The 18,815-nt window shown below is 37.9% G+C and overlaps 1 protein-coding gene across 1 annotated transcript in view; it reads left to right on the forward strand.

Annotated features, from left to right (window-relative positions):
- DYRK1A_1 (Dual specificity tyrosine-phosphorylation-regulated kinase 1A) overlaps positions 1-18,815 on the forward strand; it is a 36,789-nt gene that overhangs the window by 13,732 nt on the left and 4,242 nt on the right. The window contains exons 5-9 of the mRNA XM_051209250.1: positions 1,404-2,047; positions 9,479-9,656; positions 11,514-11,947; positions 12,823-12,942; positions 13,898-14,180. Coding sequence (XP_051074693.1) covers positions 1,404-2,047; positions 9,479-9,656; positions 11,514-11,947; positions 12,823-12,942; positions 13,898-14,180 — 1,659 coding nt within the window. The remainder of the gene's footprint in view (positions 1-1,403; positions 2,048-9,478; positions 9,657-11,513; positions 11,948-12,822; positions 12,943-13,897; positions 14,181-18,815) is intronic.

Consider the following 18,815-nt stretch of genomic DNA (forward strand, 5'->3'; position numbering starts at 1 on the left):
AGAAACTCAACTCTCGGCTAACTTAGTGGAGCTGTTAAAATATGTTCGTCATGTAAGCAAAACCCGTGAACTTGATGGATCCATCCATGGTGATTTAAAATTCCAAACCAGGGGTGCATATAGGCTCCATGATTCTAAATAAACAAACTGTGTAAGCCTATCATGGTCGTGGTCACCATGGAAATACAGCTCCTAACTTTTGGTTGATAAACTCTCCTGACAACTAACAACCGTATTTGAAGGTCGTGGACTTAATACACTTAGATCCATCTTGTAAAATATGTTCATCTTTTATGTTATGACCATTAATCAGTCTCTTCGGGTTATGCACAACTAATGAAAATTCCATTTAATAATATGAACACGTTTTTTGCAAATGTTTTGATTACGTTAAATTTGAATTAAGGAAACTAAATGTATGTATTTTTTGAAATTCTAAGTTTAGTTACTGTCTACCCCTTGATTGTAATGATGTAACACATATCGACGCTGGTTTGTTAATAAATACATCCAATTACAACTAATAATAAGTTCATTAATGCAAGACTTCTATCGAACGTTTCTGTTGGTTTTGATTCCAACATAATAAATAACTAGTCACAGTGAATATTTTGCATTTGCATAGCCTCATAACTGTTTACTCCTTACTAATCTTATCTAGAATATTTAATAACACCTATCGATTGTTGATAATGATCTTGTTTGCACAATATAAAATCAACTTTTTCTGGGTTTTTTCCACCTTGTCGCACTTGTTACCAATCTGTGCAATATTTCTGCTCACTGCCCTGCATTATAAATATATATTAGTAACTTAACGGGATCATCAACATGACTTCATCATTACAATCAGTACGTACCTCAACAGAAGTCAAAGATTGTGTTACTATTCAGAAGTAATTACGTAAATTCTCTTAAGATTAGATCAATTAAGATTGCACGACATTAAATTTTTTCTGAACTAATATCAAGTGGCTATTAGGACTCATTAGCTGAGTGGATAGTGCGATGGCGTTTGAAGCGAATGGTACTGGGTTCGAGTCCCAGAGTGAACATCAACTCTGAGATGCAGGTACATCCAGCTGACGAGTCCCAAATAGGACGAAACGCGCGTCCTGGATTCCATTGTTAGCCACTATCTATCATGGTTTATAATATCAATTTATGTTGGTCTACGTTATGTATTGTGTTAAAAACTCATGTTAATTGTAGTCTGTTCAGATTTTTACCAGTACTACATCCTCTAAGCTTTTCAGATATTTCATATTAGTTCGGCGAAGCGATATTCTTGAAAACTTGTTAAGTACATGTTCTTAGGAATAAGTAATGACTAGAATATATGCTTTATTGATTTTTACTATTTCACACTTTCATCGATAATTTTTTAAAATATTATTTTGTAGCTGGTTTTCGTCAACGTTTCGACCTCACGTCACAAAGTCAAGATGCTTTAGCAAATACAAGAACATCACATGATAACATCCTTGGGGTTACTAGTATTAGTCCTACCAGCCCGCTTTTGCCATCCATTTTTTCCGGTCACGTGTCTAATCCAGCTTTAATTACATCTTTAAGCACATGCGTTGCACGACCTCATGAAGGCAATGTAAATCAGCTGTATCCACTTGGTTTGTCTACTAATGAAGTGTTGCACTCTTCCTATGCACAAAATGCTCTGTCAAAATCCACAAATGTTACATATGTAAATCAACCTATGTTTTTCAACTCGGCACTGTCAAATCAGTTTGTTCACCGTTCTGGTATAAATCAAATAGGAACCAAGGTGGCGATCACAAACTCAGACATTCCTGGGACATCAGCAACAGTCTTATCAGCAGCTAGTGCAGCAGTGCAACAATCATCTGTGATATCTGGTTCAAGCAAAATTAATATAGTAAATAGTTCTACTAGTACTACTACTACTACCACTCATCATGTAGATCGTCGTCATACAGATAGCAATTATGATTACATTGTTAGGCCCGGTGAGGTATGGATGGGACAATACTTAATTAACAATCTTATTGGGAAAGGATCGTTTGGTCAGGTAAAATTTCCTTTAACCAAATTACACGTCTTTTTTCATGATAGATTTTTTACCTGAAACTCAACCATTTTTATACAGGATGCATCATCTATGAGCGAAGGCTTCTGTACCTATATACCACTATCCATAAACGTATTGAACGTCTGTTAGGTATCCCACATAGATTCGTCAGAGCTATTCCATCGAAGCCAAATATAAGTCATTTATCACAACTACGATGTCTCTTTAACTTAAAATTAGTGTGTAATAAGAACAGTATTGCATCTTATATTTACAACAATTTTATGACAGAATCTTCGATATTTCTTTGTAGATGCTATACCTAATGCGATAATACGCTTGACTTACATGTTAATCTTGTAATGAGATGTGAAATTGTTTAATTTGAAAGTGTATCCTTACAGAATCAGCAATTATCGCTAAATTGAATTACCCTTATCAACTGGTAAAAATACAGTGGTCTTGAATGTTGTTAGAGGTATGAGGGCGGTTATCACTTCCCGGTTGCCCACACCGTGGGAGGGTTCTTCTGGAGGTACCTGAAAAGGAAATTGGATTAAAGGGGGTCTTAGTGACCTGAGAGCGTGACCGCAGTGCCCAAGGGACAACTGCTTGAGGTCGGCCACACACGATATTTCTGCGAGTAATTTCCGTGTTAGCTCCGTACTCGTTGAGACCTTACCGCCGGAGACGGATATCCGTGGGATAAGGCGAGGTGTGCATTTTTAGGGTCGACCTTTTCTAACCCCACCTCTCCTTGTGGGAAGGCAGGATCGCTGTTATGCTGGTTGTCTGAAAGAAACACCTCACTGCCGTCACACCTTTGTACAGTCAGCAGTACGACTTCGCCTTCGGACCTTCGATTTGTTGCTTTTAGTCTTACCCTTCTTCAACCGACCTGTCTGGCATGGTAAGACCTTGAGGGACGGTTGTTCCAGTCAGTATAGCTCGGTTGCTTCATCACGATAGGCAAGCCCGACCACCACGTCAAGGTAGCAACAACGGTCGGGCGTTTTTCTTGCAGGCCAAAGCCAATAGGCCCATAGCCTCCTGAATTAGTACTTTTTTATCCGTACAGCAGAACATACAAAGCCAATGCGAGTTAGGCTTCGAGCATTTTTTGTAAGCCGTCGGACTTAGGCGTGTACACACTTTGTGGTACCACTTTTTACAATCGCCACATTGCATTCCCTCCTCCATGGGAAACAAACAATTTAGTTGCCCAAATTTGTGAGTCTTACCAACCATTGTAATTCGATTTAAAAGGTTTAAAGAACATAAAATGATCACAATGTGAACACAAGTGTTAGTCAGGAGTAAAAAAAGGTACTCAGGACAAAATTTAGCAAACAATTTCAAACTTTAACCAAAGTACTTTAAGTTAGAGTAGACCAAGAATGCTTTTTGGTGCAACTGGCCTTCAGCTACTCTACAACTACCCTCCATTCCCAGACAGCGTGAATGGAACATTGAAGTAGGTCTCCCGACTCTTGCTGAAGTTCAAAAGGCTATAGTTAATCTGAAACGAGGAAGGGCAGCTGGTCCAGATGGATTAGCGTCAGAAGTGTTTAAGGATGGTGGTCCAATTTTAGCGATTAGGTTGACTAATATTTTAGCTAAGATCTGGGAGTTAGACGTAATCCCATCTTACTGGTCACAATCACTTATCGTCCCAATACATAAGAAAGGGTCAAAATCATCCTGTGATAACCATAAAGGGATTAGTTTAACAAATATAATATCTAAAATACTAGCCTCGATAATTATCAGACGCCTAACTAAGACTCGTGAACTGCAAACACGAGAGAATCAAGCTGGCTTCAGACTTGGTCGTGGCTGCATCGACCACATATTCACCATTCGTCAGGTTCTAGAACACAGGCATACTTATCGGCGTCCGACAATGGTGATCTTTCTTGACTTAAAAGCAGCATTTGGCTCTGTAGACCGCGAGATTCTATGGCAGTGTCTGTCATTGAAAGGTGTACCTTAGAAGTACATAAACCTTGTAAAGGCTCTTTACTCGAACACTACTAGTCGAGTCAGGGCTTATGGCGAACTGTCATCTACTTTTGCAACCTCAAGTGGTGTCCGTCAAGGCTGTCCACTTTCTCCATTTCTGTTTAACTTCATCATAGACCGACTGATGGAAATAACATTCTCGTCGACTGAATTCTCGGGTATTGATCTCCTACCAGGAGGTTCACTTACCGACTTAGAATACGCAGATGATATAGTCCTGTCTGGTGAAGACGCTGACAAAATGCAGAGTCTTCTGATAGCACTAAGCAACAATGCCAGAATGTTTGGAATGCGCTTCTCTCCCTCTAAATGCAAGTTGTTGCTTCAGGACTGGCCTACGTCAACACCTGAACTAAGGATAGGGAGTGAAGTAGTCGGACGCGTCGACAACTTCACTTATCTTGGAAGTTTGATCAGCCTTAATGGGTTGGTATCGGACGAAATCTCAGCACGGATTCGAAAAGCTCGTTTGGCTTTTGCCAACTTACATCACCTACGGAGTAGGCGAGATATCCGTCTATCAATAAAAAGACGAGTATACTGCGCGGCAGTCCGTTCTGTTTTACTTTACGGCTGCGAAACATGGCCTTTAAGAGTAGAAGACACTTGTAAGCTACTAGTATTTGACCACAGATGCCTTAGAAATATTGCTGGAGTCTGCTGGGATCACCGGATAAGTAATAGTGAGGTTAAACGCAGGGTATTAGGGAATGATGGTAAATCAGTTGATGAGTTTGTGAATCTTCATCGACTGAGATAGATGTGCCACGTGTTACGTATGCCTGAACACCGATTACCACGACGTGCAATGCAAACCGGTGTTGGAGATGGCTGGAAGAAAGTAAGGGGCGGTCAAACCGAAATGTGGCATTAGTCCTTGAAGTCACTAACTTCTGGTCTGAGCCACGTTGGCAGATGCAGACTACTTGGTTGGGGTCCGCGTGACTTTCGTAACCAATGGTTGGAGACTCTGTGTGACATGACTCAAAACCGATCACAATAGCGTAGGTGTATACACTCTTTGTCTTCCCTTAAACTAAGAGATTAAAATCACTTCATATCTTTCTTTCTACATACTAATTCTTTCTTCTTATACTATATCCTTATATGCAATCTTTCTCCTATATATTACCACCTTTGACCTAACCACTGCTATGAATTTGGTGTTCATCTTGCTGTGCTAATGAGGTATGGCAACACCGATGTTGAGATCTATATTCAGCGTGCTTCTTCGCACTGGATATTGGATGGATGCGCGAATCCAGAAATACTCTTCTAATTGTCATAATAAAACAATAATCGGTCGGGAGCCACTAATACGTCGTCTTCAGGAAAGACTTACACCAGCTGCATGTCAACTACTGAAGCGGCACTTGCGCACTCATATCACTGAGGTCGTAATGTCGGTGGACTTGTCCAGTCACTTACACAGTCTCCAGTAATCCACTCAACTGTTCATGTGGTTTTTACATTGAAAACCGAATGCCATGTCGTCCCATTTTGGCCTACTGCACACACAGTAATACTGAAGTAAACACTCATTCATTTATTGATAGATGGTTGCAATTGGACAGCTACATCACCAGCATTGCGATTGACAATAACTTCCCTATCCAAGTAGGACAGGGAAGCGTAAGAAAATCGTTGTATGCATTAGTGAGGCGTATGTCCGAAAAGCAATGTACTATAGTGTATAACAGTGCCTATCAAGTGGTTTACGGTAGGATGCCTCCAACACCGTTGACCTTACCTGCAGCTACTGAGTTTCAGATCGATACCTCCATTTCCACTGATGTTACAATGCCGTTGACTCAACAGACGGCAGTTACCAACTATCAAAATAACGTCGATATGGATGCAACGTTAAACAATGACGAAGAAGAAATTGTTTCAATTAACTCAGAGTTCACTGAACGAGACTATGACAGTGATGAAAACGCGTATGACAACAGACTTTTTGATATTTGCAATCTTGCGCAACCGCCACATGAAACTGCTGATGGAAGTGCTTGGATTTTTTGTCCATGTGAAGCAATGTCTCAATTATTTTGTGCTTGCGACCCATCACCACACGTCCATCGAATATACTGTCCCATGTGCGGCGCTATAACGGACTCATGAAATTCGGAACTGTTAAGAGAGCTAGTAAAGGCCCTTTTCAGGGCCATCCATAATTTCATTTAAATTCTTTTGTTTCAATTCCTTATTTCCATGGCAAAGGTCAAGTGTGATTATCGCTCACGTTTTCGTAAACGCTTTATCAAATATACGGTTTAAGTAAACGATTTCGTATGGAGGAAAACTTCATTTAATGAACACTAACCTGTCTAAAAATAGTACATGCAAAACTGATTCAGAATGTTTCAATGTTTTTCATATAGTTACGATAGACGAATGTAGTACTACCAGTTCACTAGTACAACGACATTATTTCTTTTTGGTTGAGATTATGAACCGGTTGATGTTAGACCACCGTTGAAAACCTGGAAGCAGTGGACGGCCGTTTCGTCCTATTGTGGCACTCCTCAGCAGTGCGCATCCACGATCCCGCTCACGGAATTCGAACTCAGGGCCTTCAGTCTCGCGCGCGAACGCTCAACCTACTGGACCGCTGAGCCTGCATTCAATGGTGTTAATATCTAACCTCAACCAATCCACGACTCATGATCTCTCAACTATTAAAATAAAAAAAATGTGATTATCGTTCACGTAATAGTAATGTTAAAATGCAAATTCTCACATCCAATCAAAGCACTTGATACTGTTTCGATTTGAACTAATCAGATTACAAAGATGCACATTATACAGCCAATTAAAAAATTGTTACAAGTGACAAAATGTTTGTTCATTATCACTTGAGCACACACTTGCAAAAACAGGTCCACAAATTCCAAAATCTTTTGATCACACCCTAAAATTTCTATTCAATAAGTGGTATAAAATCACAATGTCCGTGCAATTAATGTCAACGGACTAAAAGCAACAAATCGAAGGTCCGAAGGCGAAGTCGTACTGCTGACTGTACAAAGGTGTGACGGCAGTGAGGTGTTTCTTTCAGACAACCAGCATAACAGCGATCCTGCCTTCCCACAAGGAGAGGTGGGGTTAGAAAAGGTCAACCCTAAATATTCAACACTTCGCCTTATCCCACGGATATCCGTCTCCGACGGTATTTATTATTTATTTATTTGAACACATAAATATTGGTACAAGAGGGCACCAAATATATATGCGCCACACAACAAGGTCTCAACAAGTACGGAGCTAACACGGAAATTACTCGCAGAAATATCGTGTGTGGCCGACTTCAAGCAGTTGTCCCTTGGGCACTGCGGTCACGCTCTCAGGTCACTAAGACCACCTCCAATCCAATTTCCTTTTCAGGTACCCCCAAAAGAACCCTTCCACGGTGTGAGCAACTGGGAAGTGATAACCGCCCTCATACCTCTAACAGCACCCAAGACCACTGTATTCATAATCAACCTCAGTCTTCACTTCCTATTATTCCTCCTACATCGACTTTCAACCCTAAACTTCCTCCTTCGGCATTCTCCTCAAGTGTCACCATAGCCAACGATTCTAGTGCTAAAAACTCTGTCCCAGGTCTACTGAAACCTCGCTCCAAACTACACATTGGAGCTTTCAGCGTACGCACTCTATGTCAAATCGGTCAGCAGGCTTCCTTGGCTAAAACCCTAGAGTCTCTTTCCATTGATGTATGCTGTGTCTCCGAAACACGCATACAAGATCCTAGTGTGGTCATTCACTTGACCTCACCTCGGCAAAACAGAGAGCCGACGAGATGCAGATAGCTAAACGTTCAGACATAGTACTCGTAACAGGTGACTTTAATGCCCAGGTAGGTAGCTTAAACCAAACAGAAAGACATTTATGTGGGCATTTTGGTATTCCGGCTCAGCGAATAGATAATGGTGATCGTCTGCTGCAATTATGCTCAGACAATCGTTTATTTTTAGCAAACACTAATTTTGAGAATAAGGAGAGACGTCTAACGTGGCGACCCCCTGCACCAAACCAACGATGGACTCAAATAGACCATATTGCCATCAGTCATCGTTGGAGAGGGTCGATAGAAGGTTGTCGCTCATTCTGGAATACCTGCTTGGACTCCGACCATGCTCTAATACGGGCACGCTTCTGCTTGTGCCTCACTGGACGCAGAAAAGTTGCACTAAAAGGACCCATTAGAATTGAATTGAGTGACGAGAAAACCAAAAGTAGGTTCCAGGAACAACTGAGGTCACACTTAGGTAGTTCTGAAAACGAGGCTGACCCAGATGTTGCTTGTAAAAATATACAATCAGCTGTGGAGATAGCAGTGACATCTGTTAGTGACTTAAACCAAAGTGTTACAAAACACCAATGGATTTCCTCTAAGTCTATTGCATTGATGGATTCTCGTAAACTCATCCCATCAGGCTCTGAACACGATGAAGAGCGAAAACAAATCAGATCTAGGTTAGGCAAAAGTCTAAGGAATGACCGTGAGAAGTGGTGGGCAATGAAAGCCAAATAGATGGAATAGGTGGCGGCTATAGGGAACACAAGACAGCTCTACAGACCAATAAAAGAAATTGGAATTAATAATTCAAGTGTGAGTGAGACTATGTCGGAAAAAGATGACACCTTATCTGCTCCCAGTTTAGACGTTTAGAACGATGGGCGGAACATTTTAAGGAGCAGTTCATCTGGCCTTTGGCTACTCTACAACTACCCATCATTCACAAACAGCCTGAATGGAACATTGAAGTAGGTCTCCCGACTCTTGCTGAAGTTCAAAAGGCTATAGTTAATCTGAAACGAGGAAGGGCAGCTGGTCCAGATGGATTGGCTCCAAGTTCACGAATTCCAAAATTTTCTATCGCACCCTAAGATTTCGGTTGGATGAGTGGTAGCTAATCTCAATGTGCATGCAATTAATGTTAGCGCCGGAAGTGGTCATTCAAATCTCAAGCCTGTACTACATTATCTAACAAGTGAAGTCTCTGTAATCGATCATCAAATTTTTCTCAGAACTCATCCTTGGTTTCATTCATGCCGCGATTCTCATAAGCATGGGAGGAGATTACATAAATATATCGTTTCCCTCACCAACTTCTCACTTTGATGAGGGTTAGAATTTCTCTTGTTTACGATTCACCTGCTTCTATTGCTTAGTAATCTTAAACTTCACTCGACAAGTCCATTAATCTGAACACGGTTGAACAGGAACGTAATTATATTCCAAGTAATACGTATTTCATGGTTGTACATGTTACAGGCTAATTTACTGATATAGTTTACTGAACAATTCATTTTATTTTTAAAAGACTTATTTGTACATATCAGCCTGTAAGATGCCTTTTTAAAATTTATCTGTTTTCTAATTTACTGTGTGTAATATATCAGGTAATGAAAGCACATGATTGTATTTCAAATGAAGATGTGGCTATTAAAATTATCAAAAATAAACGTGCATTCACTAATCAAGCTCAAGTGGAAATTCGTTTGCTACGTGAAATGAATCATTTTGTTGAAGAAGCTGCTGAAACTGGGAAAGAACCACCACCTGGATCTAATTTGATTGGTGAGTTCTTCTCATTTTTGCCTTGTACATAAAATGATTTCATTGGGTTCTTGTTTTCCATTTCATGAATAACCACTAATTTCACAGCAGAAATAATGATTTTAGTTGAGTTTTTTTCTCATTAAGGGACAGTGTTAAGTTAATAAATCATTTTGACTCTGATTGAATACGGTAAAATAATAGTTTATTTCCAAGTTTGTTTATCATGATTGACTCAGTTAGAAAATTATCTGTTAGGGTATTTCTTTTTTATACAACTTTTCATATAACACATTTCAGAGTTGATGTACGCTTTTATCTGTTTATTTAGTAGTTAGTGCTATTATTCTGCTATATTTTGTGAAAAATCATAAATGCCCTGGTACGACCGAGGGTGGGGGAGAGTCCGCTCTCCCTCTCAAAATGCTCTCACGTAGCTGTGCGTATACAGCCGGGGAAGTTCTACTAACTGCCTTCTCATGGGGGGGGGGTGTTGTTTACGAAATTTGGAGGATGAAAAGCGAACGTCCGGTGCCTTATCCTGGTTGCTGAATACGTAGGATCCACCTAGGATAGTTGGGAGACCCTTATTCCAAACCAATGGTGTACATGGAGTCCAGTATCCTGAAGGAACAAATGGCGTATGAACTAGTCGTTGGTCATCAGCTACCATAGGACTGCAGCTCCTGACGTTTCTCCGCTGCCTTGTGGATCAGACCTTTAGATCGAAGGCTCCGGGCGTGGCCCCCTTATATAAACCACCTGCCTCGGTTTGGGTACCCAGGCATTATCACAGCCCACTCACAAATCAAGTGACTTGTGTGGTGCATATGTATTCGGTTCCCCTTTGTACTAATAGTTATGTGTTCAAATAAATAAATAAAAATAAATGGGTTTATTAGACCCATATATTAATATCTCTCCATTAGTTCAATACTTTTAAGTTTCGTTTTAATCATTTCTAATTATAACTACTCTATTTTGTGAAACACATTTCAGTGTGCTTTTATATGAAGTTTTCGAAAGGTGATTTCGTTTTTGATATGATGAGCTACACTAGCGAACGGTACAACAGTCTATATAGCGTGAAATAATTATAAGAAGCTTTATTTGCTTAATAACTATATATGCCGTACATAGAAGCTTTATGATTATATTCGGCGTTTTGATTCACCCTAACTAAATGTTACCACCAGCAATTTCATCCAGAATATGTGTATTTTCGTCCTTTGGTACAATCTTGAGTTACGTGAGTGAGCATTAAAAAACGAGTAATCGATATTGTAATTCATGCATACTTCTCTTCTTGGAATCTCACCAACCGGCCATTTAATATTTTCTTTTAATCACAACCATGAAGTTGTAATTCTCCCAATTTGATTCTATTACCTTTCTTTGATTATAGCTTTGGAATAGGACTTTCCAGCTAGATAGAATCGATTTTTGTATTAACATTTTAGAATGTAACTATTTAACAGTTCTCAGCAACCTTTCATCTGGAGTTTTCTTATTCTGTCTTTGCATCGACGTTTTAATCATGTGGCTTTGAGCGTACTGCCATCAACGTTTTAACCGATAATTAGTTTTCTCGTCTAACATTTTCAAAATACGATGGCTAAATGACACTTAATCCCTCCAGTTTTATTCGGTCCCAATAAAATCCAAATAATCTTCAAGTGATCTTGAAACTCCATATATAACAGTCAAGACATATCTATCTCATAGTTGGGAAGAATCATAGTTCTTGGATTTATATTTCTATACTAACCAAGGGTCCTTACATGCTAACATTTATTATTATATTGTAGGCAGTTTGTTAATAGCTAAAATTCTATTGTACTAATTTTGCTTGTGTTCTTTTCTTTTTTCTTCTGTCAGTTCGTTTACTTACTCATTTCACATTCAGAGGTCATTTGTGTCTAGTATTCGAGTTACTTTCATACAATTTGTATGATCTTTTAAGAAATACAAATTTTCATGGTGTTTCATTGGGTTTAACAAGAAAATTCGCTCAACAATTATGCTGTGCATTAGATTTTTTATCTAGACCTGAATTACAAATCATACATTGTGATTTAAAACCGGAAAACATTCTACTTGTCAATCCTAAACGCTCAACCATAAAATTAGTGGATTTCGGAAGCTCTTGTCATATGAATGAGAAGATTTATCAATATATCCAATCACGCTATTATCGTTCGCCAGATGTTCTACTAGGATTAGATTATACGATGAGTATTGATATGTGGTCTCTGGGATGTATTCTAGTTGAATTACATACTGGGGAACCTTTATTCGCTGGACAAAATGAGGTGAGTTTCTTGACTATGTTCCATTATCCGTTTCCAATTCTTTTCATCTTGTATTTATATCTAGTTACTTTACTAGCCGAACATTATCCCCAATAATCGTCTCTCCATGTCTAATTAGCACACATACTTACAGCATAGAATAAATGTCGTCACGTGAATAACGAAACCTGAGTTCTACATGCATGTTTATAGGAACAGGGCATGTATCCTTGATTTATTATTCCAACGTTGACTAGTGAATTGATTCGAAAAGCTGTTGCGTTGATTTTACAACTTTAGTATACTATTTCTTAAAACCAAAGGGTTTGTCTTGATTTCAAATGTAGAAATTAAAAAGTGTAAAGGATTTAGTGGTAGGATTGTATGAAGTGATTATTAAATGTTATCCGGAAAGCGAGGTTATAATGAGCACTGGGGACAAAGTTGTCACTTTCATGCTGTTATTAGGTGGTAAATGTAAATATCGCGTGTAATTTGACTTTTGTCCTATTGATTGCTCGTATCAAACTGTCTCTTAATAAGCCATTTAATATTTTTTTAAAGGGATATGTGATATTTATCATAAATTGAACTCATCCACGTTTATGAAAGAGGTTTCTCGATAGTCTGTTTACAACCACTTCAAACTATAGTAATCATTATACTCCTGACACTACAGGACGTTCGTAAGAATGCATTCAATACTTTTTTGTTATTACCTACCTATCTGTAAAACATATTTTGTACTGAAAGTTAATTTTATCATTCTTTAACAGAATACCGTCAGATAAATTATACTAATTCGCTTTTGAGCTCCAAATGCATTAACTTAACTATTCATTCAATATCGTCTAAAAGTTAGAAACATAATGTATTTTTCGTTTGGTTATTGTCAGGTTGGACAAATGATGAAAATTATTGAAGTTCTAGGTATGCCACCCCGGTTACTACTAGAAAAAAGTCGTCGCTGGCATGTATTTTTTGAACGAACAGTTGATCGCACTTATGTACCTAAAGTAAGTTTGTCAAATGAAAGTTTCTTTTCTCATATTGAAACTGGTCTTTTACGATAATTTTTCCTGCATTAACGCACTATTTTTTTTATTCTAAAGCTGGGAAAATTTACCCTGAACTCATATCTATCTTTAAGACAATTGCTAAAACTAAGGTATATCGTAAGTTTGCACCATAATATCTTGTACGTTAAACCAAGGTAATCTAAGGATTGATTAAATTACCCACCTACTTAAGTCACTATTTTGAAATATTGGACTATTAATAACTCATTTCCGTTTATGTGAAATTCAGCTATAATTATGATTAATTATTACATGATACAACGTAGATACCAATTGTAATACCAAAAATATGAAAGTTGTCTGAGCATGAGAACAGTGGGTTAGTTTAGTTGAGGTTAGGTGAGAAAACGTTTAGATTAACTATTCATAAAATATTAACATAAGGTTATCACAAGTCATCTTAATAATTTTTCGAAATTCTGTAGTTTGCTTACTCCAATGGAATTACACATTACCGCGAAAAAGAATAGTTAATTAGTATGCTCTTTTCTTTCACTTGTTCTCTGATTTTTTGAGACGCGTAGTTTATTTTATCTGATACTCATTAAATTTAGTGGAGATTCCAGATCCTTTTACTCAACAGATTCATTATCTGCACGTTCATAAATCACCTTTATACATAATAATCTTTATCAATCTCACATTTTCAAGCCCGTCTATTGGCTCGAAGTCAGCTATTTTTAAATGACTAAGCACACTACTTATAAGTAGGTAGATGTTTCGTAAAAATATTATTTTGGTACTACTTTGAACTGAATGTCAGCTACATATTATGTATCACTTGTTAGTTAACCATTACTCCACATAATCAACCATTCTACAGTTTGAAAAACATTATATATATTTATATTTTACATATTAGCTTAATTCCTTTGTACTCTCATTAACATAGGCTGCTTGCCAGCAACCAGGTAGTCGTCGTCTTTCTGAAATTTTGGGTGTCAATACTGGAGGACCACGTGGGCGACGTTTACATGAATCTGGTCACACCCCAATGGACTACAGCATCTTCTTGGAGTTTGTACTGCGAATGCTTACTTTCGATCCAGCTCGACGCATTAGTCCTGCTGCAGCATTAGGTCACCGGTTTTTTCGACGTTCAAATTCAAATCCAGTGCCTTCTGGTGCCAACGTACTACAATCGGGTCAGTGTGATTCTGTTTCAAACGCTCCAGGTGTGTTTTGTTTGAAATTAACTAACTAATTGCTGAGTGTATTTGTTTTCCGGCAACCTATTTTTGTCTTAAGTCGTCTTGCTAAATGATCAATCGTCATTAGAATATGGCATCTTTGGTATTGATTAAAAGTGGATTTTATATAATCTTTCTTAATAAACAAACTATTATTGTAAAAGAAATATAACAGTTCGTTTTTGACATTTTCTCCGGTTGTTATAATTTAGATGTCAAGATTAATTCAGTGTTCACATTCACATATTTTAATACATTAAGTTGGCGTGACTGTTCATTTAAAAAGGCTTCAAGTGACTACTATACATTAAAATTTTGGATGGCATGACACTGATGTGAAATTCTTTTTAATGCTCATATTGAAATCCCGTAATGCTGTTTACGTGTGATTGCTTGATTTATTTATTCGCATCCATAGTAGTTTTTTAAAAATAATTCTTAATTCTCTAACCTAAAAATCGAGTCTATGTTATTGTATGAATGATATTAAGTTCATATTTACTTAAATTCTTCGTATTAAACTAAGGCATAATAACATAAAATGTCGTTGCACAAAATGTTAGTCATTTTAAACTATCACCTAAAATACCACTTGATGTTCAGAGTTATCAATTAAAAAGGAAAAAGTCGGGGACGAAGAAATGTAAATAAACAGTGCGTTTTATTTTTAAGGCCGTAAAACAACTTACAACTTTCAAATATTGATTTTAACACATCAAGCATACTAGTTACTTTCGTACACAGCCTGAAAGTAAACATAAGCAATATCGTAAATTTTTAGTTAGATTTTGATCTTATCATTTTAGCTTTTGCAAACTACTGTTGAACCAGTGGATAGTATACATCGTAGAAAGGAGCCATTTTCTGTTGGGTAGCGTATGTTCTAGGCTCATTATCTCTGGACTGAACTCACAAACTCATCTACTGATATACTTTTTCTGCCTAAACGTTTGCCTCAAATGTCAATATTATACACATTTTTTTCTGCCATTAAGCAGTGATTAAAATATGCACATGATCAAACGTATAAAATGGTCCGTTGTTAACGCTTATGCTATTCAGCTATAAATTACAACGACTTATTGCAGTGTTCTTAAAATATCTTTATGTCCGTACAGACGTTCAAATGTTAAATTGATTGAATTTACTGAATCAGAACTGTTCCATTTTGAATACAGTTAGCAAAAGAATTTCTATCTCTACTTCTCATCAACGACGTAAATCTCATAAAGTTCACGATGCTTCAAAATCAAAGTCTACTAGAACTCATCGATTTATGCTTAACAACATACTTTCAATTCAACAACAAAATCTACAGGCAAACAAAAGGGACACCGATGGGACCTCCAATATCAGAACTTATCGCCGAAGCAGTGATGCAGAAACTAGAAGCCCCTATCTTACCAGTAATCAAGCTAAAAATTTGGATTCGTTTTGTGGACGACACATTCGCCGTCGTCAAAAAGGAGGAGCTGGAAAACACCTATAGGCTGACTAACAACGTCTTCAGTGACATCAAGTTCACAATGGAACAGGAGTCAAACAACAAACTATCATTCTTGGATAAACTAATCACCAGAACCGACACAGGCAAACTGGAGACTCAATTGTATAGGAGGCCGACCCACACCGATCGAATCCCCAACTACAATAGCAACAACCTTAAATTAACTGCGTACAAACCTTGTTCAAGAGGGCAAGGACACACTGCAACACAATTACAGCACGAAAAAATGAAGAAAAATACTTGAAGACCATCCTTCAAAAGAACGGCTACCCAATCAATATAAAAAAAATACCAGCCTCACACATCATCATAAACAAAGTCAATCATAGAAATCAATAAAAGGATCACCCTACCATACATAAAAGGCATATCACAAACGACAACGAGACTGCTGAAAACCTTCGGAATAGGTGTTGCGCACATACTAACAAAATCCATACAATCAATCCTATGCAAACCAAAGAATGAAATAGAAAAAGAAGACAAACCAAACATCATCTACAAAATAAATCGTGCGAACTGCGAAAAACACTACATCGGACAAAGTAGACGCCCGCTTCATCTTCGCCTGCATGAACATCGATTAGTAGTCAAACGCCATGACATGTCCTCGCTTATATCAATGCATGTAGACAAATGCGGACACTCATTTGACTGGAAAAATGCGGAGATCTTGGATAGAGAAAATTATTAAAACACCAGAGGATTTTTAGAAGCTTGGCATCCAGGTCAATCGGAAATAAACAAACATTGAAATCGATCAAATTTACTGATAAGTCTTGCGGATTTGAACGCTATATTCGTATCCTAAGCTATTCTGTAACCCCCAAGCTAGAACTATACAGCGACCTGAACACGAGAGAGAAGACTCAAAGTATACGAGAAGTAGTTTACTCCCAGGTTCATTTTATTACAGAAAATATAGGGTTTTTATAATATTTTAAGTGTCCCTGGGTCGCTGGAATATTCTGGAATGCTACTAAACATAGTAGCAGTGTAGCAGCCAACCAATCAGAGCCTCTGCATGTGACGTTTCGTGTCCTTGATATTTCTGGCCAAGACTCCAAGTGAACGCTGATTGGACGAAACGCTTCTTAGTGTTTCTTGATGCTTGCTTGTCTTTTGCAAGCAATTTTCTGGATCACCCCAACACCTCCCCTCTTTCAAAAAATAAGACCTCTTCTTCGGGTCTACCTGCAACTTTATAACTGGTTTCATGCGGCGTTCGGACTTTCTTGGTATCCGGCGTCTATGAGTATCTGTTGGGGTTCCTGTCACTGGAGTATCTGTAATTATATCCAGCGGAAGCCTCACTTGACTATCTACCCTGTCTAAAGTCCTTTTCTCTCTGTGTATTTGATTAATTTGTCTAATCCACATTCCGAAAGCCCCACGCACTTTGTATAAAACATTCTTCATTCTCTTCTCAATGACTCCCGGTTCCCAACGATTTTTCCCAATGTATGATTTGACGAGCACTTTATCACCGACGTTAAAACTACGAATATTCTGACTATTATTTGATGCATCTGTCATGTTTTCTGGTAAAAGGGAATTTCGACAATATGATCCCTCAGACACTTTTACTGCAGAATGATGAGGACCATTTGGAACAGCTGGATTCAGTATACTGCGCGATTTGTTTACTGTTTCTTTGTGGACGGGTACTGCAATACATTTATGAGCATTTAATATGGCATCGTCTTCCTGTGAGCTGGACAACCCAGTGTTTGTACATAGTGTTTCGGACGCGATGGGATTTGAGCCCACGACAGGGCATGTCTCTGAAACGCACATTTCTGGATCACTGGACGGATCATGAACGACTGCTCCCATTGCGCCCAGCCAGTTGAGTCCAGAACACAAGTCTCAGCCTCTGAGATATGAATCATTATATCTCAAACATAATCTGTTTATATACCAATCAAGCGGACCAAATCGTACCATAAAATAGAAAACAACATTTGTACAATATTTAACGAGTGAAGTAAATATTGACCAATAGGAAATGTCAATTTGAAGTCCAAGGACACCATTAGACTTAACATGATAATTATTGGTATATTTTCCCGAATATCCCAACACCTCCTTTTTTGAAAATCCGGATTTTAAAATTCTCCGCGTCCATCCTCCCCCGCGAAATAATGTTGGGTCCTCATATACCCAAGTAACAGTTAGTCTGATTCTATTTAAAGCATATTTCCCGCATTGAGTAGAGAGTCCACTAGAACTGACTAGATGGTGAGGATCAGCGACACTAGATATGAGGTCATTAAGGTTTGATTCTTGTGAAACATATTCATCAGATCTCTTCAAAATTCCATTAGCGGATAATAGATCACTAAAATAAACAGCATCCATCAAAATTTTATTAGATTTCTGACCAAGACTCCAAGTGAACGCTGATTGGACGAAACGCTTCTTAGTGTTTCCTGATGCTTGCTTGTCTTTTGCGAGCAATTTTCTGGATCACAGCAACATTTACCAATTAATCAGGGAAATTATACACAAACATAGGAACAAAAACCAAACCAATGGGAGATATAAGCAAAACAAAAAGTAAACAATGACAGGTTTAAGGTCAACAAGAACCAATCAATATCGAGGTATACAGGATAAGCTGTGAACCATTTGTGGAGAAATTCGAACACTTCACTTCTACCTGAAGTTTGTGCTGATGATGTCGTTCAGAAGAACAATGAAAGTTCCACGACTAAACCATCCAGCTCAGAGAACAAAACTCTATCAAAATCATCCACCTGAACTACAAATCTTCTACACACACTAACGTAACATACTTGGAATAAATGTGTATATTTGTATCTGTTCACACATTGAATGTGAAAACTTGTTTTCAGATTTAATTAGTGATAATTCTTGACTGTAAGTAGTTACAACTGAGTTCAAGGTGTATGATATCAAATTTTATTATCTTATTTCCTAATTATTTCCCTTGAGTAGTAGTAATAACAACAAATGCTAGAAAACTTAGTTCATCTATACCACCATTAAACTAATGTCAGTCTTTTTTATTCACTTTATTCACTATAATTATGTTAAGTAATTCATGATTGTAATACCCAACACTATGGATACACAATCTTTATTATATT

The sequence above is a fragment of the Schistosoma haematobium genome, chromosome 1 (assembly GCF_000699445.3).
Source record: "Schistosoma haematobium chromosome 1, whole genome shotgun sequence".
Taxonomy (NCBI): Eukaryota; Metazoa; Platyhelminthes; class Trematoda; order Strigeidida; family Schistosomatidae; genus Schistosoma; species Schistosoma haematobium.